The following is a 23,540-nucleotide window of genomic DNA, read 5'->3' on the forward strand; positions in this document are numbered from 1 at the left end:
CCATCTGCATGCGGAATACAGGTGTATAGGGACTGGTTGAAGAAGTAGGCGTGGAGGCGAAGGCGGCGGAAAAACTGTTCTATGTCCAACCGTGACTGGTATTTGTTGATGTGTAGTTGTAGGGGGACAAAGGTGAGCCCCTTGCTAAGGACTGACTGTTCGTCCTCAGTTAGTGGGAGGTCTGGGTGGGATGGTGAAGATGTGGCAGGGTTCAGTGTGGCTGCCTTCTCTGGGGTGGCTGGCTGTGGAGGTTGTGGGCGGAGCGATGAGCCTCCTCCAGGACTTCCAATTCCCTGGCCCCCAACACCTCATTTTAACCATGGACGTCCAGTCCCTATACACCTGTATTCAGCATGCAGATGGCCTCAAGGCCCTCCGCTTCTTGAAATGTGTCGATTTTGGTGTACTTTTTCATGGTTATTTGTAAAGTAGTTAAATGTCTGTGAGCCACTTGTTGACTCTTGTGAACTGTTCCTTGAGCACAGATACATTTTAAACATCTACAATTCATCGCTCTAAACCAGAAACTTTTCTTTGAATAGTTTCATAGGACTGTTAAGTCATGTCGATAAACCAGTTCAAAAGGACTAAACCTGGTAGATTCCTTCTTTGAGACACTAGTACCAAACAAAATAAACTCCACTTCTTTGTCCCACTTGTGGGGTCTTTATGGTAATGTGCCCTGATCGTCATTGTGAGGGGTAGATGGTGCTGTTGTAATGTCTTTTGTATTTGTGGATTGTATGCTCAAGAGTTTTACTGTTGAATACCTGGACTACACACAGCTACTTCAAAAATTTTAAACATAAGATAGGAACTTAGATCTGATTGGTTCGTCGTCAGTTGTGTGAAAAACTGGCTTAACTTCTCAACAGTGCTTGGCAGAAATTGTTCTTGAGGGAAGTATCAATCTTCATAATAGTACAGATTTTAAAAACGTTTTTCCATTGGCTGATGGATTTGCTAGCTGGGTCAGCCTTAGCCCTAACTCTAATTGCCCAGGAGCATGTCATGTTGAGCTGCCTTTTTGAATCGCTAGTCCTGGGGCGTTCAGAGGCATTCGCATTGCTGTTCAGAATTGAGTTCCAGAATTTCAACGTAGTGATAAAGAAGGAATGGTGACATAGATTCAAGTCAGGATAGTGTGTGGCTTGGAAGGGAACTTGCAGCTGATGTTCCCATGCATTTGCTGCCCTCCCCCCTTCTAGATGGTAGAGATCATGGTTTTGGAAAGTGCTGTCAGAAGAACCTTATCAAGTTACTGCAGTGCATCCTATAGATGGTGTACACCGCATTGGTTGAGAAGGAGATGCATATTAAAGGTGTTGGATGGTGTACTAATGTCCTTATCTTATTCTTGCTACAAGTCCCAAACAGTCTACCAACATCTTACTGGGCCAAGCAGCATCAGAGGAGCAAGAAAGCTTTTGATGCTGCTTGGCCTGCTGTGTTCATCCAGCTTCACACCATGTTATCTCAGATTCTCCAGCATTGGCAGTTCCTACTATCTCTCTACCAACATCTTACTCATGGCTTGCTTAAAAACTGGTATGGAATTAGAGGGGTTGGTTTGATTAAAAGTTACAATTTTCCCATAGTCTGGCATGTGACATGTTTCAAAAAGCTCCTCCATGCCCTTGTGAAGTCCAGGCCTGTAAAAATGTCAACTAATAGATGCTTGGGTTTTCTGGATCCCTCTACATTTTCTGACCAAAGGAATTCCACAGGCTAGTCTTAATATCCTCTGACTGCTGGGTGGCACAATTGTCTGGTGAATTGGAATCTATTCTTCATCTGCAGGTCTGTGAGGAGGTCTTGACATCCTCTGAGAATTCCATTTTAAATTATAGAACTCCTCTGTTTCACCATCAGTCATAACTGCTTTTCTTAACTCTCAATCAACTTCCTGAGCCTCAGAGAAGACTTTTTACGCACTTCCTTTGGATTACCCAGATTCCCAAAGAATGTTTCAGAAAATCAAATATCTGGCTGTGGTACCAAATGACGATGGAATATATGTAGTGACGCACTATGTGGGAAATATTCCAAGGACAATTTCTTGCAACTGCGGTGGCTCCTTGAACTCATTGTCCTTTCTGTGACTTGAAGCCAGACTTTTCACCCTGGCTAAATAACTCCTCAGGAGTGTGTCAGCTCCATCTGCTAGGTGAGCTATGGACAATCTTTACTTTTTGCATTGCACTGTGACCTATTATCTGAAGTGCCATCACATAGATATATATTCCCTGTTACTCTTGGCTATTTTGTTCAATTCCCTTGAATTTGCATCAGTGCTTGCTTGGCCCCTCAACCACCCCTCTACGTCTTGGTCAGCTGTACGCTTGTCAGACCCTCCCTGTCTCTGCATTGAGCTTGTATACCCCAATAAGTCCCATGGGTTTGTCATACAACCTGAAGCAACCTGCACAAAGCTGTCTCTCTGTGGTGAAGGAAGCACTCGGACTTTCACATATCCCTTCCATCTGCAGCACCATCCTTTTTTGTTCTGAGGAGATGATACCAGCTGTTCCACCTCATCCCTAGCTACTGGTGTTTTTTTGTTTCGCACTCCAATGTTTTGGCATGGGAGTGTGGTGTTGATGGGAAAAGGGTTTGGATTTGTGGACAAGTTCATGATCAGCAGCCATCTCAGTTGGCTGTTGAAATCTTCTGATTCTCTATCGGGATTATTAGATATGGGAGAATGCATTTAAAATTTCTTGGCGAATTATTTCCCAGAGGGTCTGTTGTGTGACCACTAGCTTTAGTGCCTGCATCCAATGGTCAAAATTAATTAATTTGTTTGACCTTCTCCGTTACAAGTCTACCCAGGCGTCTTCCTGTGATCCTAAAACTATTGTCTGTACGCGCCAGGTTCCAATCCATATGTACCATCAACAGCATCTTGCATAACAACATAGAAATGTACAAGATAAGAGCAAGAGGAGCCCATTTGGCCCTTTGATCATGCTCCACCATTCATCGCAATCATGGCTGATTGTCCAACTCATAGCTTAATGCTGCTTTCTCCCCATAACCTTTGACCTAATTCACTGCAAGTGTTATGTCTAGCTGCCTCTTGAATGCATTCGATGTTTTGGCATCAGCCATTTTCTGTGATAATGAATTCCACAGGCTCGCCAGTCTTTGGGTGAAGAAATGTCTCCTCATCTCCATTCTCAGTTGCCTGCCCCGAAACCTCAGTCTGTGACCCCTAGCTGTGGACATACCCATCATCGGGAACATCCTCCCTGCATCTCCTGTCGTAATTTTTAAAGTCTCTGAGATCCCCACCCTTCATTCTTCTGACCTCTGGCGAAAACAATCCTAACCTAATCAATCTTTCCTCGTCTATCAGTCCTGCCATCCCCAGAATCAGCCTGGGCTGCATTCCCTTGAGAGCAAGAGCATCCTTCCTCAGAAAAGAAGGCCAAAATTAAGCGCAATATTCCAGGTGTGGCCTCACAAGGCTTTGCAAAACACATCCCTCAACCTCTTGCAATGAAGGCCAACATAGTATTTTCCTTCTTTACTGCCTGTTGCACTAGAAAGCTCAGCGGAGTCTTGCAGGTCACTGCAAAAAGACAGGTTAATAGGATAGTTTTAAAAAAAGTATACGGGACACTTGCCTTTATCGGTTGTGGCGTAGATTCTAGTGTCCTGCCGTTCATCAGCAACTAGTGCACAAGGATGCCCAGGTCCCTGCTGCACACTTCTCCGTTCCAGTTTACAGCCATTCAGGTAGTAATTTGTCTTGTTTTTGCTTCCAAAGTGAATAATTGTCTTCATGTGATCTGTAGAAGCCTCCTCTGAAAGAATAGTACAAACATTAAGAGCTTTGCCACTGTGCTTTTATTTTGCTCTCCTCATATGCTTAACTATCCTTCTAAAAGAAATAAATACTCTTTTATGTTCAGTAAAATCTACAATGCAGAAGGAATCCTTCAGCCCATTACGTCTGCACTTTCAATAACCCTATTCTAAACCTACACAAGTCCCATAGCCCTGCATATTATGACATTTCAAGAATCTGTCCAGGTATTTTTTAAGGTTGTGAGATTCCCTAACCCTAATTACCTTCCCAGATTACCACCATCCTGACTGAAAAGATTTCTTCTAAACTTCCTGCCTTTCATATTAAAAATTTTGCCCCCTTGTTATTGACCCTTTGATTAAGGGGAACAGCTGCTTTCTACCCACCCTGTTAGTACCTCTCGTAATCTTACACACCTCACCCTCTCAGCCATCTCTGCTAAAAGAACTTTTCTGGTCTCTCTTGATAACTGAAATGTTCTATCCCAGGCAACATCCTGGTGAATCTCCTCTGTACCCGCTCCAGTGCAATCCCATCCTTCCTATATTGACCGAAATTGCACACAGTACTGAGGCTATGGCCTCACCCAAGTTCTGTACAGCTCCAACATAACCTTTAGTGCTCTCATAATCTACGCCACAACCGATTAAAAGGCAAGTGTCCTGTATGCTTTTTTTAAACTATCCTATTAACCTGTCTTTTTGCAGTGACCTGCAAGTCCCCTCTGAGCTTTCTAGTGTCCTGCCATTCGTCGAATATTCCTTTGTTTTGTTTCTTCCAAAGTGCATCACCCCTCACTTTTCAGGCCAAGTGCCAACTGCTGCAGTCAAAGGCCAATGTACTCATTTGGGGCTATAAGTTCTCAACATAGGAGATGCATTGAGTGTACAGCAAGCATGGCAACAAATGTCTCACTGATGTTTGACCATTTTCTACAAACAAAATATTCCACTGTTCTCTGCATACTCTTTGCTGATGAGGCAGTTCTTACCTATAACATCGTTTAGCACACTTTTATGTGTAACATATCCTCTTAAAAAATACTGCACTGATATTTTTAGCTTCAAAATGTGTTAAACCATGTGAAAGACTGAATCCTGTTTTACTATGCAACGTTTTAGGCCCATTTTCCACTACTTTGCTCTTCAAGATATTTCTGTGAATCCTATTCTTAATACTTCTGGCATTAATTATTTAAAGGTAACCATTTATAGTGGTAGGTTTGTGTGACTGGGTAATTTGACAGAAAGCTGTGTGGTTAAGAGGTTTGTTAGGATTACTTGTCGAATCTAGTGAATGATACAATTTCAAGTATCTCTGCATAGCACAAGCTTTATGGTTAAAGTGAAGAGGTCTTGATTATGATCAATCCGAGATATGGTGGAATGTAGTGAAGTTGGTTAAATGGTAGCTATTTAAATGGAGCATATTCTTTCTTTACTGTATTTCTTCCATTTGAATAAAACAAAACCTCTGCTTTAAATGATGCGTAACGGAACCTGATGAAGTGCTGTTTTGTGGCAGTGATCTGCAAGATGTTGGGTACAGCCAGCGACTCGGTCTAATCCTCCAAATGGATTAAGTAAATATAAGTACAAGAGAACTTAGTCATTGAGAATTTAAAGCAGCAAAGCATCTTGCAGAATTCATGATTTTAAAAAAAGGGCAGTATGTAAAGGTACAGATCAATTATAATTGTCAGTCAATTCCACTATTGTCTGCCTGGACTTTTAATTAGAAATTTGTATTGTTTTACAGATCTTTAAGTCATCACAAAGACTTCAAATCATTTGGACCAGGCCACTCTACTTTCCACTATTAGTTATTTCTTTAATTTTTGCTTTTATTGTAAAGCAGTCTGGCAATTAGTGTATGACCCTGGGATGGAAGATAATGTGATGGAACGCCCTAAAAGATGTGTGGAATATTTTTCCATCAGTACATTTTTTAAAGTTACTTGTTTGTGTATTTTTAACAAAAATAATAATTTTATGAATTCTGTAGGATGCAGTGCAAAGGGTGTTATAAAAACCTAACCATGTAACACTGATGACTGCCGTGGTAGATATTTAATGAGAAGTGTTATCAGTCAGTCAGCTATAATCTCCATACAAAGTCTGCTCTCAAAAATTAACGAGTTAAGTTATGAAAAGCGAATATACATTGAATTGAAAGACTTAAGTGTCCAAATGGTTTATTTTTAATAAATCAGAGACTGAGTAGACTGTAATGAATAGATGCGGTAAACTTACATATTCTGTTTGAACAAATTGTAACCAATTAGCCAAAGGATGGTGCAGATGTAAACATTTTTAATGTCTTTTTGGGGGGAGAGAATTTAAAAGTTTTTAAAAATAATTGAGTGTAAATTCAGCTTGAGTGCTACCTGTACCTATTGTGTGAAAAGCTAAGAGAACCTTACGGAATTGTGAAGAGCATTTACTCAGATTAGCACTGGTACTTTATATGTGGTGGTTATAAATGGCAGGGAAATTTTAACTAACACTATTTTCAGTAAGAACTTTTTTTTTCAGAGCCAAACTAAGTTTCCCATTATAAATGTGATAGTTATTGGTCAGATTTAGCAATAAAACCTTTCAGCTGATATTTTAGCATCTATATATTTGCCTTGTAAATAACCTTCTGAATGTTGACGAACTTAATGTTAATATGTGGTATGTATATTTTTATTGAAGGCGATGTATTAAGTTTAAAAAGCCATAAAGTTTGTAAGAGTGAGATAATTGGAAAGGAGATGTGTCAGCTGCAAATTGGGAGAAGTTGCTAATCTGCCATGTTTGGAAAGGTCTCCTCATTCTGGCCAAGGACATTGCTTTGTACAGCTGACTTGACAGTCAAAAGTTTACATGTGTACTAACTGACTTTAAGCTTGTAGTTCTCAACTTGTCAAAAGCCATGTTGGCATAAAGGAATATCTTGCATTTGGATTTGATGTAATTTTATTCTATTGCATAAAGTGCAGGTCAAACCTGTTTACTGTAACAATGACAGTGTGACTTTGGATATGTCATTTGTCAGCAATAAAACTTTATTGAATTACCTTTGTGAGACTTTGTTCTTTTCTGTGTAAATGCAGTGAATGTAGTCATGTTCATTGATCATTAAACAGAGGAATAACTTTTTTGGTATTTCTACAAAGTATTTTCAATCAGTAAAATGCAAGCTCAGCCCCACTACAACCCTGTGTATAGAAGGAGACCTTGCAGAACCTAAAATGCTTTCTCAAATTTATCACCTATGGTTTTGTGCTGTTTGACACCATATAATGTTATTATATAGGCCATACTATCACTTTATATTTTACACTTCTGGAGGAACCATCACATTGAATATGTACATATATATACATAATTATACATATCAAATTTAAATTTGAGGCCCAGTGCAGTAACTTGAATGCTTTCACATGATCTGAAACAAAAACAAATTGCTGGAAAAACCACAGCAGCTCTGGCGGCATCTGTGGAGAAAAAGCAGAGTTAATATTTCAAGTCCCATGACACTTCTTCATAATTATTAGTAGCTGAGGAAAGGTAGTATTTATGCTGATGGCAAGTTTGGGAAGCAGAGTAAAGGATGATAGTGTGTTGGCACGAAAGAGTGAGCGAAGAAATGGAGCTGGAACCTAGAGAGCCAGTTAGCTAGACAAAAGGATGGTTGAGCAAAAACGAAGTTGCTGGAAAAGCTAACTTTGTTTTTGTCCCCGATTTACAGCATCCACAGTTCTTTTGGTTTTTATTTAAAAGGATGGTTGATATTAAGCCAGAGAAGGAGGAAAGCTGAGTAGGTGAAAATGGGTTGGCTGCGTTGAAAACATTCCTTGTCATGATTAAGGACTGGGGTGTTGGAGGTGGGCAAAGTGCATGGGAGATGGTCAGAGATAATGGGAACTGCAGATGCTGGAGAATCCAAGATAACAAAAGTGTGTAACTGGATGAACACAGCAGGCCAAGCAGCATCTCAGGAGCACAAAAGCAAAATCAGAGAGGGGGATGGGGAGAGGGTTCTGAAATGAATAGCAAGAGAGGGGGAGGCGGACCGAAGATGGATAAAGGAGAAGATAGGTGGAGAGGAGAGTATAGATGGGGAGGGGATAGGTCAGTCCAGGGAGGACGGACAGGTCAAGGAGGCAGGATGAGGTTGGTAGGTGGGAGGAGGGGATAGGTGAGAGGAAGAACAGGTTATTTAGGCAGGGACGAGCTGGGTTGGTTTAGTGATGCAGTGCGGGGAGGGGACGAGCTGGGCTGGTTTTGGGATGTAGTGGGGGAGCCGGAGATTTTGAAGCTTATGAAGTCCACATTGATACCATTGGGCTGCAGGGTTGCCAAGCGGAATATGAGTTGCTGTTCTTGCAACCTTTGAGTGGCATTATTGTGGCACTGCAGGAGGCCCATGATGGACATTTGTTTAAGGAATGGGAGGGGGAGTTAAAATGGTTTGTGATTGGGAGGTGCAGTTGTTTATTGCGAACCGAGCGGAGGTGTTCTGCAAAGTGGTCCCCAAGCCTCTGCTTGGGTTCCTCAATGTAGAGGAAGCCACACTGGGTACAGTAGATACAGTATACTATATTGGCAGATGTGCGGGTGAACATCTGCTTAATATGGAAAGTCATCTTGGGGCCTGGGATGGAGGTGAGGGAGGAGGTGTGGGGGCAAGTTGCTTAATATGGAAAGTCATCTTGGGGCCTGTAGTATACTGTATCCACTGTGCCCTCTTCACTGGGAAACCAAGCGGAGGCTTGGAGACTGCTTTGCAGAACACCTCTGCTCGGTTCGCAATAACCAACTGCACCTCCCAATCACAAACCATTTTAACTCCCCCTCCCATTCCTTAGACAACATGTCCATCATGGGCCTCCTGCAGTGTCACAATGATGACATCCAAAGGTTGTAGGAACAGCAACTCATATTCCGCTTGGGAACCCTGCAGCCTAATGGTATCAATGTGGACTTCACAAGCTTCAAAATCTCCCCCTCCCCCACTGCATCCGAAAACCAGCCCAACTCGTCTCCGCCTTCCTGACCTGTTCTTCCTCTCGCCTATCCCCCCCTCCCACCTCAAGCTGCACCTCCATTTCCCACCTACCAACCTCATCCTGCCTTCTTGACCTGTCCGTCTTCCCCGGACTGACCTATCGCCTCCCCACCTATACTCTCCTCTCCACCTATCTTCTCCTTTATCCATCTTTGGTCCGCCTCCCCCTCTCCCTATTTATTTCAGAACCCTTGCTGTAGAAGTGTCTAGGCCCAAAATGTCAGCTTTTGTGCTCCTGACATGCTGCTTGGCCTACTGTGTTCATCCAGCTACACACTTTGTTATCTTGCATGGGAGGTGGTGTTAAGGTTCTAAAATTATTAAACTCGACATTGCGTCTGGAGGCTGCAGGGCCCCCAAGTGGAAGAGAGGTGCTGTTTTTCGAGCTTCTGCTGAGCTTTGTTGCGGCCGAACCTGCTGAGTTTCTCCAGCAGTCCTTTTATTTCAGATTTCCAGCGTCCGCATCTTTGCTTTATTTTAGGTATATGAATAGGAAGGGTTTAGAGGGACATGGGCCAAATGCTGACAAATGAGGCTACATGAATTCAGAATATCTGGTCAGCATGGACAGGTTGCACTGAAGCGTCTGTTTCTATGCTGTACATCTCTGTGACTCCAGTGCTTTCACATGTTTGCTGATATCCTGTTGTGGTAATCAGTCCTGATGATTATATACATTTATCCACCTGCATTCCTTTATCAAGTTTCAAAGAAAACACCCATTGAGCTAACCAGCTTTTAAATGTTTGTGTAACTAAATGTTTCCTGTTTCCTCATCACTTTTTGTAACCATGGAGCTTTCAGTTCAAATATTACCAAATATGTGATCAGCAACTTGAATCATCTTCCTTCGACCTCTGCATCACTGCTACTGTTTTGCTTGCAGAGGGAAATGAAAGAAATTTGCCATAACTTTAATTCTTCATATTCCAGAAAAATTGCCCTTGTCTGTATTCTGATAACGTTAAAATCTAATGTTAAAAATCATAGTTGTGTGAGCTGTCAGTGCACTTTCTTTGTTTTAAAAAAAAGCTAACTTGCTTTAAAAACTCAATATAATTAGTTGCACATCACTCCTTACCGTCAATGTATAGCTATGACTTGTATGTCAAATGTCAGGACATCTTAGGCCCTAAAATTCCAATTTATTGCATTTCAAAAACACATTATGCAATAACCTGCATAAGCACTGAACTGTAGAATTTCCTTAACCAACGAAATAATTTATTGTAATCTTCCAGACAAAACATCTGCCTCTGAAGTAAAGAAGGAAAAGAAAGGTAAGCTCTATCTTGTGTTTAACTGCTTATGGTAACAATTATCTAGCAACTTTGTTTAGGACATTGAAAATGTACATTTCATATGGCCGTGAAGTTGCCAAAGTTGAGGTCTTTGTATTATGTTTTGATTTGATTGGGTGAGGCAAAGATCGAATATTGAAACAAGTAGAAAGCTGTGCACAGAATTAACTCTGGATTAACCAGGTTGCACTGAGACCTGTTTGCTGCTCATAATATCTGCATCATTTGAGCTACTTTGCTCACATGGAGGAAATCTTGAGCTGAAATAGGTTTGTCTCTGTTTCGGTTTGTGTGTACATGTAAACATTAAGTGAACTGCTTTAATCTAAACAGGAAAATTTGTATTTCCTAATTGCCATTTTGCAAAAAGATTTAAAGCAGATTTGGGTTGTGAGTTGTTGATACAATCTGTCATCTTTTTGCAAGCTTAATCGAAATGGAGGTTTAGTCAGTGATGAATGATCTGAGATGGAAAGCTTGCAATCTTCTCTCACTAGATGGCACTGCAAATTAATAAATAACATTTGCTGTTTTATGTTTTTGTAAAATTGCGTGCTAAGTGTAAAGAAAGTCATGGAACTGTTGAACAGGCTGATGTATGCTGTCCATGACTCTGTGAATGCCTTGGACAATAGGCTTAATTTTGAGACTTAAGCCAAATGTGTGGGAGATATACTGACATGACCAGAAATTTTGCAGCGTTTAATCTTTGCAATTCAGAAACTAATCAGCATAATCAAACTCAGCTCCACAACTGAGACCCAACCCAACTCTTTTTTTCCATGACCCCTCACCAAACTTGTTCCGACTACTGAACCACTTCCCCATCTTGACCCACTGCTTCTCCCTCCACTTCTGGCTGAACAACTCTCTTCTGTCTGCTTCCCACAACTCCAATTTGCCTCACCTGACCACACCCCCCTCGCTCTACAGAAAGTCTGTTATCGTCGCGCGTGCTATGCAGTGCCATATCTATTTCCAGCAGCACTCTTTAAGCAAGCCTGTAAATGTTAAGAGAAGGAAGTGGGAATAAATTCTTTGCAGGTCAAGCATGGTATCTAACACACTTATCTTCAGTGCCTTGGTAAAAATGCCAATAGATTGTTGTGTGGAAATCTTTGAGTGGCTTTTTGGATTTTCTATTATTATGTTGGAAGGCAAACTAGTTGCAATAAAAGGTTCCATCAGCATGCAAACTTTAGTGGCTGACCACAGTGTGTTTTCCATTAGTTCTCCCCCCATTTTCTGTAACAGAGGAAGGGTCACTGGACCGAAACGTTAACTCTGACTTTTCACCGATGTTAGCAGACCTGCTGACCTTTTCCAGCAACTTCTGTGTTCGTTCCCGATTTACAACATCCACAGTTCTTTCAGGATTTAGAGGGATATGGGTGAAATGCTGGCAAATGGGACTAGGTCAGATTAGGATGTCTTGTTGACACAGATGAGTTGGACTGAAGGTCCATGCTGTTTCCAGGCTGTATGACTATCCTCCTCCAACATCTCTCTCCTACTACTCAACTCTGTGGCACTGTCGTAGCTTAATTCCACTATTGACTGTCCGGTTGTGGTGGAAACAACTTTCCAGTAGCTGCTTTTCCCACCTCGCAGAGGTCTTGATGATGTCTCATCGGTTTCTTCCTTTCTCATACCCACGTGCTCTGCCTTTAGTGATAGTTTCCGCAGCTAACAATTGTACAGAAACATTACATCTGTCCTGTTTTTCTCAATGCTTTCACCTTCCTTGTTGACAGACTGCTTGTCCAACATCCAGTTTTAAAAGAGCATGAAAGACCTCAGTTTAACTTTGGAAGAACTGAAGCAATCCTCATTTGTCCTGTCACAATCTCCACAACCTTCAACACTACTTCCATCTCTGACCCCAGCCATTGCAAAACAAATTTGCAGCCTATTCAACCTGCAGTGAGCTTCTGGTTTTTACCTCCATTATAAATGACTGTTGTCATGTCCTAGAACATCTTTCTTCTTAACCACTTCCTTAGCTCATTGGTTGCTGAAATGCTTATCTAAACATAATTGTCTTGTTGTCCTCCTGGATGCCTTACAATCTTTTACCTTTATTTTCAGTTCAGCTAAAATTTTAGAGTTTGGTTTGCATAAAATCCAATGTCAAAGGACAGCTCTAACTGAGGCAGTCAAGTCATCACTAGGTTGGCACCCAGTTGTCCAGACCCTTGGGTTTAGATTTCTCACCTTATGTGTAAATACCTTAGCAGCTTCATTCTTCAATTCCATTTCTTTCTATTTTTCTCTCTCCTGCAGCTCAATTTTTCTCCCTTTCTTATTCGTTCATATGAGGTGAGTGTCGCTGGTTGAGCACTTATTGCTCATCCCACTTGTCCAGAGGACAGTTAAGGGTCAACCACCTTGCTGACTAACCATCTTCAAGGCAGAGAATGACAAATTCTTGATCTCAGACGGAATCAAGGGCTACGGGGAGAGTGCAGGGAAGTGGAGTTGAAATGCTTATCAGCCATGATTTAAATGGCGGAGTAGACTTGATGGGCCGAATGGCCTTACTTCCACTCCTGTGTCGTATGGTCTTATGAGACCTTATAGACCAAATCAGATAAAGTCAGCAAATGTTCTCCTCTAAAGGACATTTGTATTAGATTTTTACAGTAGTTACGTGGTCCCCATTTAGGTTAGCTCTTCCAATTCCAGATATTATTGAATTTGGATTTTGTGTGCTATGGTGGGATTTGAGTCATGTCCCCAGAACATCTGCCTGGTGTTTTGGATTGCTGGTCCAGTGATATTACCACTGCCTCCCATCTCCTTATACCAGCTTCGTATGTATTTATTGCCTTCCCTTTTATTACATGATTGACTGCTTTTTGTTGACTTGTTCATGGCCAGTACTCTGAATTTCTTCCTAAAACCCATTACAACATCCCATTCCTCCTTTACCATCAAGATCTTAGTCAACCCTCGATCTCCACTTTTTAATATGGTTGGTTTCTCTTGTGCATCATGGTTAATTTATAAACATGATTTTAACCATAAATGCTTCTTGGGCAGTGGTGTCAACGATTTGCAAATGCTGTGATATCTGAAGCACGTCTATTAGCTGCTTATATTGGGCACTTAACTTTGCGGTCACTTTTATTTGAAATGTAAGTTTACATGAGTATGCCCTGTGTAAAGCAGTGGACAGATTATAGGGTTTTGAGCAATATAATCATAATAGTGCTAAATGTGGAAGACTACACAGTTGTGTAGTACTCCTTTTGTGTTTAAACTTTGAAGGCTATGCAACTGTGTAGTTTAGGATCTTTACAGTTTGAAATGACAAGCAAAGTGGCCTTAATGATTGTTGCAGCTGGTGCTACTTGCAATACTAAACACAACTAAAATGAAATAAATCAATGTTGCTCTCTGTACCTTGATACATCAGACAGGTGCATTTCACCACCTACAAGAATTCAAACAATTCAAACGTGCCAAGATTTTGTTTTCCCCCTCACTATTCTTTCATCTTGAAAGTTGCCTTGCTGCTGATCCATTGGGTGATGTTACTAAGTTGCCTCCGATTGTACATTTAAGTCGTCATTGGATAAGCATATGGACGTACATGGAATAGTGTAGGTTGAATGGGCTTCAGATCGGTATGACAGGTCAGCATAACATCGAGGGCCGAAGGGCCTGTACTGTGCTGTAATGTTCTATGTTCTGTGTCTTAGTGTCGAAGTTTGGAGAGTGATGTTTTTGTTCTCGCTGTAGCAGATTACACGGCTAAAATTAGTACACTGATCACAGCGGTCGCCTTGGAAGTCTGGGGCTTTTGTCAGGATAAAGAATTGGATTCTGCGGGAGAAATGATGGAACAGGTTCAGTAACATGGAGGCTTTGCATTATATAGTCTTGATACTCATAATGTGCTGGTTAAATAGAGAAACAGTTTTTCAGTCTGTTCCTTGTGTGTGAATTTAGATGAGAAATATTGACAAGTCATTTGACCACAGTTAGTTGATTACCTGCCAACTAGTGTATACACTACTTATTCTCTTTCTTTGCAACACCAACCATTGACTGCAGATTCAAGTGAGAACCCTGATTTCATTTTTTGTCTTTCTCTCCCTGGTGTCCCAGTCAGTATTAACAAATTCAGCCCTTCCCAAAGAACCTGAATATTTGAAATTCTTCAGTCTAACATCAACATGGGGTGGCACGGTGGCTCAGTGGTTAGCACTGCAGCCTCACAGCTCCAGGGACCCGGGTTCGATTCCAGCCTCTGTGGAGTTTGCATATTCTCCCCGTGTCTGCATGGGTTTCCTCCCACAGTCCAAAGATGTGCAGCCTAGGTGGATCGGCCATGATAAATTGCCCGTAGTATTCAGAGGTGTGTGGGTTATAGGAGAAATGGGTCTGGGTGGGATGCTTCAGGGGGCGGTGTGGACTTGGTGGGCTGAAGGGCCTGTTTCCACACCGTAGGTAATCTAATCTATGTTCCATCAATTTACAATCACAGTTGTTCTTTGCCTTTCTAGTTTCCATTTATCTAAATTTTGTCTATGCAGATTTTCCTGAAGAAATATTCTAGCAGCTTTAAATGATGCAGTAATTGTACTTGATATTTATATGGTTGCCTTGCTTAATGGGGTAGCTTGAGAGTCCTGTATTTTGAATGTTTGAACAGAGATAATGATAAAAACTCCATGTTTATTTTGCTATTTGCTTATCACAGATTTTGTGTTCTAAGAGCTTAAAGCAGTTTGTTTAAACATTCTACATGAAACAACTGAGCTGTTACAACTTCTGCATTTTTTATAAACATTGTCACTGAACTCTAGATTGAAAGTGGAGAATTTTTGAACTAAATTTTGCAGAAGTTGGGATGCCAATAACATGAGTAGGTCCCATAGCCTGCGGTGTCACAGAATACTGCCTGCCTTTGTGGCTGTTGCCAGACGTGACCAATTGTTGGACTGCCCCCACAAGCCCTGCCCATTAAGGGCCTGTGTGTGAACTAGGTGATGTGGACGACCAATTAAAGCACCTGGGGGTGTGGGCAACTCTCATCTCTTCCAGGAAGAGTGAGTCCGAGTATCCCCACAGTCAGTGAGCTCCTTCCCTCACAATGGCCTCAAGCTCCTGCTGTGGCCTGATGAACACTACAGCTGCAAGGGGCAGGATGTCAAAAAAGAGGTCAGTGATGTCGAACGCAGCATCAGTGACTGCCTGCTTCCATTGACTGGGAATAGCTTTTATCTGTCAAATTCAGAACAGAACAGGAGGCAACCCTGTTGGCTCAGCTAGCTTCCAACCTTGATGGAGAGAGCTTGCAACTTGCTTTCCTGGAAATGATGCATAGTGTAGATAAGGTGAAAGGCAGGTACCCTGAGGTGAGGGTTTTCGAGACTAGGAGACATATTTTTAAGGTGAGAGGAGGAACTCCTGCAAGATGTAGTTCAACAGTTCTCTGCTTTCAATCTAGAGAGGAGAAAGATTTGCAAAAGAAATGAGGGGCAATTTTTCTCTTTCACACAGTGGTTCATGTGTGGAAAGAAAGAACTGCCAGAGGAAGTGGTGGATGTGGGTACAATTACAAAGTTTAAAAGGCATTTGTCTAAGTGTGTGAATAAGAAATGTTTAGAGAGATATGGGTCAAGCGCAGGCAAATGGAACTAGTTTAGTTTGGGATTATGGTTAGCATAGACTGGTTGGATCGAAGGGTCTGTCTCCGTGCTGTTCAACTCTATGACTTTGAGGTGGGAAGATGAGTCCACAGGACAAATCAGTCCACTGTTTCTGAGCCACATCTAATTATGAGGAATTTTATATTTTCATATGTACTGGAAACACTTTTTTTCAGAGTTGCCAGTTCATTGAAGGTAATGACAGGACTCATAAAATGGAACAATCAGCCAGAAATGCCCTGATATATCATTTGTGTTGAGGTGGCTGATCTTAGCTGGGTCAGTAATAGGGCTTATTAGTATTCATCTGAATACTGGATCAGACAGGGAGCAACTGAAGTCTGCTTCCCATAATAATTAAAGATTCTAGCAGAAGGATAAAGTTAATGTGTAATTTGGCAGCTACAATAACAATAACTGTCTAGACTCATTCAAAAATTTAAATTTGGGAAGGTACCAGGAAGCTTTTCATTGTGCTATTGCCCACCTGCAGCTCTGTTAATCCTGCCTGGCTGCTAACACAAGCTGATAAATGATGTGTAACACACCTTGGAGAAGAATGCACTCATTTTAAAACAAAATATCATGGGAAGTGGGTGACATTGTGGTAAGGCTGAATGTCTGTCTTGTCCTAAGCTGATTGGTTTTTTCCTATGGCTCTGTCATCCCACAATCATGTTTCATAGGAAATACTATGATTTTGCCTCATTGACAAAATGCTGCGATATGTCTAGGTTGTGGTAATAAGACTTTATAATTAATGGTGTTACAATTTTTTTTGCTGTTATCCTCCCTGGTGGTCAAGTTCATAGGGTTGGGAACATTTGTCAAACTTAATTAGTGAATTGCTAGTGACTTCTTCAATGCACAAGAGTCAAGTTAAAATCAGTTGATTTTATTGTCGATCCAGGGTATTGAAATAAGTCCTTGTACTGTCCAGTGGTGTGCAAAGTGTAGATCTTTTAAGCAACCTGTTCAGAGCTGTTGGAACAGGTAGGACTTCCGCCAGGACCTCTGGCTCGGAGGTGGAGACACTACTACTGTGCCATAAGTGTTTTTTCGCAGTCGGGATGTGTCGGGTTAATCTTTAGTTGCTTTGATTTTTTTTTAAGAACACTGCCTCTCATTTAAAATAATACACTCTCTGGTTAACTACAGGGGGTCTCCGATTTACAGGCTTCCAACTTCCTGATGCCATTCCATACAGGGGTGTAATTTTACATTTCTGACATACAAATGGCTGCTGTATAACATGCTAAATTGTGTCTGGCTCGCATACAAATCAACTTGGGAATGGACTCTGGAACGGAACCTTTTCGCAACCTAGGAACTGCCTTTATTGAAAAGAACAGATGTTCTCATGTACTGAGGAACTGGTCTCAAACTGGATAACTGAAGGAGCCAGAACCTGTTGATAAACAGCTTCCATCTGAAGAAAAATCTAACATTTACTCTTCCTTACAATTGGCTACTAACAAAGCGAGCAGGGTAATTGATATCAATCTTGAGATTTGATTGCCATTTGTCATAGAATCCCTACAGTGTGGAAAACAGGCCCTTCAGCCCAACAAGTCCACACCGACCCTCAGAGCATCCCGCCCTGACCTGTCACCCTATAACCCATCTAATCTACACATTCCTGAACACTATGGACAATTTAGCATGGCCAGTCTATCTAGCCTGCACGTTTATGGACTGGGGGGAATCCGGAACGCACGGCGGAAACTCTCTCAAACATGAGAATGCGCAAATTCCACACACAGTCACCCGAGTGTGCTATTGTGGAATTTAACAAGGAACAAGAGTTGGCTCCGTAATTTGACCAAGAAGGTATTAGTTGCTGAAAATAAATTTTTCAGGGCAGAGGTATTAAAACCATAATGTTTAGAAAACAAAATATGATTACAACACTTTAAAAAAAGCAAGTTGGCAGTTACTTCATGAAATGGATGAATAAGGAAGTTTAAATGAAAATTCAAAAAGGAAGCATAATGCACAAGTGGTAAGGAGTAAAAAAAAGTAAAAAGAGACATGTACACGGATCTATAAATTCATCTGAAAGGGCACTATTGAAAAAAGACCTACAGCAAAGCACAAGTTAAGAAGCTAAGTGCAATAATAAAACATGCCTTCAGTACCATACCAGGTATAAGCGAAAATGTAGAGTACTTTGAAATAAAGGAGAACAGTTACAGTACTATTTTTGTCCAGGAAAAGAATGTAACACAGTATAGATGCGTCCATTTATTACATCAAATGTTATTGAAAACTTCCAGGTCCATGTAATAGATGGTGGAGATGCTAAATTTCATAAATACATAGTAACTCTTTACATTGTTTTGCTTAGTTTGTCATGTAAAAGATAACTAGTGACTCTGCAAGTCAATCAGATATATTCTACATAATATGCTTCAGTTTTTCAGTAAGCTGAGAGAATGGTAATTATTATTTTAATGGACTCTGTTTATAGGGTCATACAACATAGAAACAGGCCCTTCAGCCTACCATGTCTATACTGACCAACAAACAACAAACTAACTAATCCCATTTACCTGCACTTGTTCCGTAGCTGGCTATGCCTAGACATTTTAAGGGCTTGTCCAAGTGCATCTCAAATGTTGCGTGTACCTGCCTCTCCCATCCCGTCAGGCAGCACGTCCCATATTTCTATCACACTCAGGAGGGGAAAAGAAAATTCCAGATCTGCTGTAAGCCACTTACTACTCATTTTAAAATTATGCCCTCTGGTCTTAGACACATCTGCTGTGTGGTAAAGATTCTCAAGCCACTCAACACCAGGTTATAGTCCAACACGTTTATTTGAAACCACAAGCTCTTGAACGCCACCTGATGAAGGAGCAGTGCTCGAAAAGCTCGTGATTTCAAATAAACCTGTTGGACTATAACCTGGTGTTGTGTGACATGCCCACCCCAGTCCAACACTGGCACCTCCATGTCATAAAGGTTCTCACCCTTGATTCTGTCAAACCTTTTATAATTTCCAACACCTCTATCAAAACTTCCCTTCAGCATCCTCTGCTCCAGGGAAAATCAGCCCAGTCTATCCAGATTCTCCTTATAACAGAGGCTTTCTATCCCAGGAAGCATCCTGGTGAATCTCCTCTGCTGAAGTCATATCTTTCCATTATGTTGAAGAACCACTTGCGTTGGAAGGAAAATTTGTGCCACACAAGTACAAGGCTATGATCTTCTCCAAAAGAGACTAATATCTTCTCCTAAATTCAGTTGTTTAGTCAGAGCTGAGTTTACAAGTGCCAATATCCTGAGTAATGTCATTGACCAGAACTTAACTGCAGCAGCCACATGGATACTGTGACTACAAGAGCAAAACAGAAGCTGAATATTCTGCACCAAGCTCCTCAAGGCTCGAGTCAGACTACACCTAGAATACTGAGTCATAGTCCACGCTGATCAGGTTTCCTGAACTAAACTAGTCCCAAATTCCTCCATTTGGCCCATATCCCTTGACCTTTCATATCCGTGTACCTGTTCAAATGTCAAATAAATGTATTATATTCATTTTTTCCCCTTCCTCAAGCAGCTTCTTCTGTACATGCGCCAGCTTCTGAGTAGAAAAAATTTGTCCCTCCAGTCCTTTTTTTAAAATCCTTCCCCTCTGACTTTAAACACGTGCCCTCTAGTTTTGGATTTTCCCTACCCCATAGAAAAGACCTGGCTCTTCACCTTATCTATGCCCCTCATGATTTTATAAACCTCTAAGGCCACCTTCCTTTGCTTCAGGGGAAAAAGTCCCAGACTACCTAGCCCCTCTTTATAATTCAAACCTTCCAGTCTCTGCGACATTCTTGTAAATTTTTTTTTGCACCCTTTCCAGTTTAATAACATCCTTCTTATAGCGGGCTGACCAGAATTATATAGAGCAAATGTGGCCGTACCAATGTCTTGTAACATGATGTCCTAGCTTCTGTACTCACTGCTCTGACCGATGAAGGCAGGTGCACAAAATGTCTTCACCATCCTATCTACGTGTGACACCGCTTTGAAGGAATTGTGTACCTGCACCCTTAGGCCTCTATTCAAAAGCGCTCCCAAGGGCCCTACAGTTAACTCTGCAAGTTAGCCATTTGTTTTACAAAATGCAGCACATTGCATTTATCCGAATTAAATTCCATCTATTATTACTTGGCCCACTGGACTAGTTGATTGAGATCCCATTCCTCTCTTAGATAAGCATCCTCGCTGTCCACTGAACCACCAATTTCAGTCGTCTGCAAATTTACTAACCATGCCTCCTATATTCTTATCCAAATTGTTCATATAAATGAAGAACTGCAGTGGACCCAGTACTGATCCTTGTGACGCAGTGCTGGTCACAGGCTTCTAATCTGAACAACCCTCTGCCCACCACCCTGTGACTCCTCCCTTCAAGCCAATTTTGTATCTGGTTAGCGAGCTCTCCCTGGATCCCATGTGATCTAACCTTATGAACCAGTATACCACATGGAACCTTGTTGAAGGCCCCGCTAAAGTCCACGTAGCCAGCGTCTACCACTCTTCCTTCATCTATCTATCTTGGTCACCTCTTCAAAAAAGACAACTCAAGTTTGGCAAACACAGTTTCCCATGCACAAAGCTATGCTGATTATCCCTTATCAGTCCTTGCCTTTCCAAAAACACACAGATCTTGTCCTTCAGAATCCCCTCCAACAATTTATCCATCACTGATGTTAGGCTCAGCAGTCTGTAGTTTCCTGGCTTTTCCCTGCAGCCTTTCTAAAATAATGACACAACGTTAACCAGCCTTCATCTTCTGGCATCTCATCCATGGCTGCTGATGATGCAAATTTGCCTGCTCTGGGCCCTGCAATCTCTTCCCTAGCTTCTCACCATGTCCTGGGATATACTTTTATCAGGTCCCAGGGATTTACCTAACTTTAAGTTTTCAGACCTCCATCCCCACCTCTTCTATGGAGTCATACAGCATGGATGCAGACCCTTTGATCCAACCAGTCATAGAGCAATACAGCATGGAAACAGGCCCTGCAGCCAAACTGGTCCAAGCTGACCATGGACTCCACTTAACTGGTTCCAATTGCCCACATTTGGTCCATATCCCTCTAAACCCTTCCCATCCATGTACCTATCCAAATATTTTTAAATGTTGCTATTGTACCTGCCTCATCCACTTTCTCTGGAAGCCCATTCCATATTCACACCACACTCTGTGTGAAGAAGTTGCCTCTCAGGTCTTCCTTCAATCTTTGCCCTCTCACCTTAAATCTATGCTATTGAATTTTGAATTTCCCCATCCCTGGGAAAAAGACTATATGCATTCATCCTATCTATGTCCTCATGATTTTATACACCTCAAGAAGGCCACCCCTCATTCTCCTATGTTCCAAGGAATAAAGTCCTATCTTGACCAACCTCTCCCTATAAACACAGGGCTACTAGCCCTGGTAATATTTTTGCAAATCATCTTTTCACACTATCCAGTTTAACTGTGTTGAGGTTGATTGCCTCGCCGATTGATTTGGATTGTAGTTTTACAGATGTTTTGTTACCATGCTGGGTAACATCCTGAGTGCAGCCTCTGATGAAGCGTCGGTGTGTTTTCCGGCCTGGTTTTCAAACTCGGGTCCGTTGAGAAGGATTGCTTCTCTTCCTGTTTTCCTTTGTGGTGGAATGTACATGGGATCGAGTTCAGTGTGTTTATTAATAGCCTGCTTCATGTGCTGCCATGCTTCCAGGAATTCTCATACTTGTCTCTGTCTAGTCCCAGGATCTTGGTGTTGCCCCAGTCGAAGTGGTGGTACTCCTTGTCCATGTGGATTGAGAAGTGAGTATTGGTCGTGTTTTTTTTTTGTAGCCCAATGGTGTTCATGTACTCTTGTTGTTAGCTTCCATCCTGTTTGTCCAATATAGTGTTTCTCAGTCTCTGCAGGGGATCTTGTCAATGACATTGGTCCTGTCCATGGCGGAGAGTGGGTCTTTAGTTTGGGTGAGCAGTTGTTGTAGCGTTGACGTGAGCTTGTGTGCCACTCTGTCCTGTGGTCGTAGGAGCCTTGTGGTGAATTCTGATGTGTAGTGTGATGAGTGTGTCGCGGCATGTAGCGTCTTTCTGATGCTGTTCATGTAGGCATCTTCTGACCCAGTTCTTTGGATATCCATTATCCTTGAACATTTGGAAGAGGTGATATTCTTCCTCCTGGCATAGATCCATGTTGCTGCGGTGTGTTGTTGCCCTTTTAAATAGTGTTCGCACACAGCTTTGTTTGTGTGTGTTGGGATGGTTTCTGTTGAAGTTCAGTACCTGGTCTGTGTGTGGCTTTTCTGTGTACTTTCGTTTGCAGTTCCCCATTTGTCTTGTGCTCTACCGTGACGTCCACGAATGGGAGCTGTTTCTTCTTCTCCTCTCTGAATTTTATTCCGGTGAGGGTGTTGTTTGAGTTTGTGTCTCTCTTCTAATTTGGTCTGTTTAATGATACAAAGGTGTCGCCTACATAGTGTATCCATAGTTTAGGTTGGATTAGTGGAAGGGCAATCCTTTCCAGACTTTGCATCACTGCTTCTGCTATGAGTCCGGAGAAGGGTGATTCCATTGGTGTCCCGTTGATTTGCTCGTATGTTTGGCCGCTGAAGTTGAAGTGGGTGGTCAGGCATAGGTTCAATAGTAGTAGTCTACGCGCTACAAACACTCAAACAAATAGGACAGATCAACAAAACAGACTTCTTAAGAATGAAACCCTTAGGAGCCAACACACCCCAATTCTACGGCCTCCCTAAAATGCACCAGCCGGAAGTCCCCCTCAGACCCATAGTCTCCCTACTGGGCTCTCCATCGCACAGATTAGCCAAAGAACTGCAAAGGGGACTTGAGCACCTCGTCAAGAAGGCACCCAACTCTATCCACTCAGCCCAACAATTCCTCAACTCCATCAAAGACATAATGATAGAGGATGAAGAGACCATGATATTGTTTGATGTCACTGCCCTATTCACGTCAATAGACATTGCAGTAGCAAGGGGAAAAAATGACGACACTACTTGAACAAGAACACGACGCCAGTGAAACCATCTCCAAGGACAACGTGCTCAAACTACTGGACCTATGCTTGACCACCTACGTCAACTTCAACAGCCAAACATATGAGCAAATCAACGGGACACCCATGTGATCGTCTGTCACTGGACTCATAGCAGATGCAGTGATGCAAAGACTAGACAGGACTGCCCTTCCACAAATCCAACCTAATCTTTGGATACGCTATTTAGATGACACCTCTGTAATCATTAAACAGACCAAATTAGAAGAAACACGCAAACTTATAAACAACACCCTCACCAGAATAAAATTCACCAGAGAGGAGGAGAAGAAGAAACACCTCCCATTCATGGACGTCACGGTAGAGCGCAAGACAAATGGGGAGCTGCAAACGAAAGTACACCGAAAAGCCACACACACACAGACCGGGTATTGAACTTCAATAGTAACCATCCCAGCACACACAAATGAAGCTGCGTGTGAACACTATTTAAAAGGCCAACAACACACTGCAGCAGCACGGAACTACACTGTGAGGAAGAAGAATACTTCTTCCAAGTGTTCAAGGATAATGGATGTCCAAAGAACTGGGTCAGGAGATGCCTACGAGAACAGCAATAGAAAGATTCTACACGCCCCGACACACTCATCACACTACCCTACATCAGGAACACGTAAGAACT

The 23,540-nt window shown here is 41.9% G+C and overlaps 1 protein-coding gene across 16 annotated transcripts in view; it reads left to right on the forward strand.

Moving 5' to 3' along the window:
* The window catches only part of unm_hu7910 (un-named hu7910), a 212,344-nt gene that overhangs the window by 141,125 nt on the left and 47,679 nt on the right, over positions 1-23,540 (forward strand). For 15 of the 16 annotated variants that reach the window (XM_048529088.2, XM_048529073.2, XM_048529080.2 and 12 more), the window contains one exon: positions 10,111-10,149. The exons of the other annotated variant lie outside the window; for it this stretch is intronic. In XM_048529088.2, the coding sequence (XP_048385045.1) occupies positions 10,111-10,149 (39 nt within the window). The remainder of the gene's footprint in view (positions 1-10,110; positions 10,150-23,540) is intronic. 16 annotated transcript variants of the gene reach the window in all.

The sequence above is a fragment of the Stegostoma tigrinum genome, chromosome 5 (genome assembly GCF_030684315.1).
Source record: "Stegostoma tigrinum isolate sSteTig4 chromosome 5, sSteTig4.hap1, whole genome shotgun sequence".
Classification (NCBI taxonomy): Eukaryota; Metazoa; Chordata; class Chondrichthyes; order Orectolobiformes; family Stegostomatidae; genus Stegostoma; species Stegostoma tigrinum.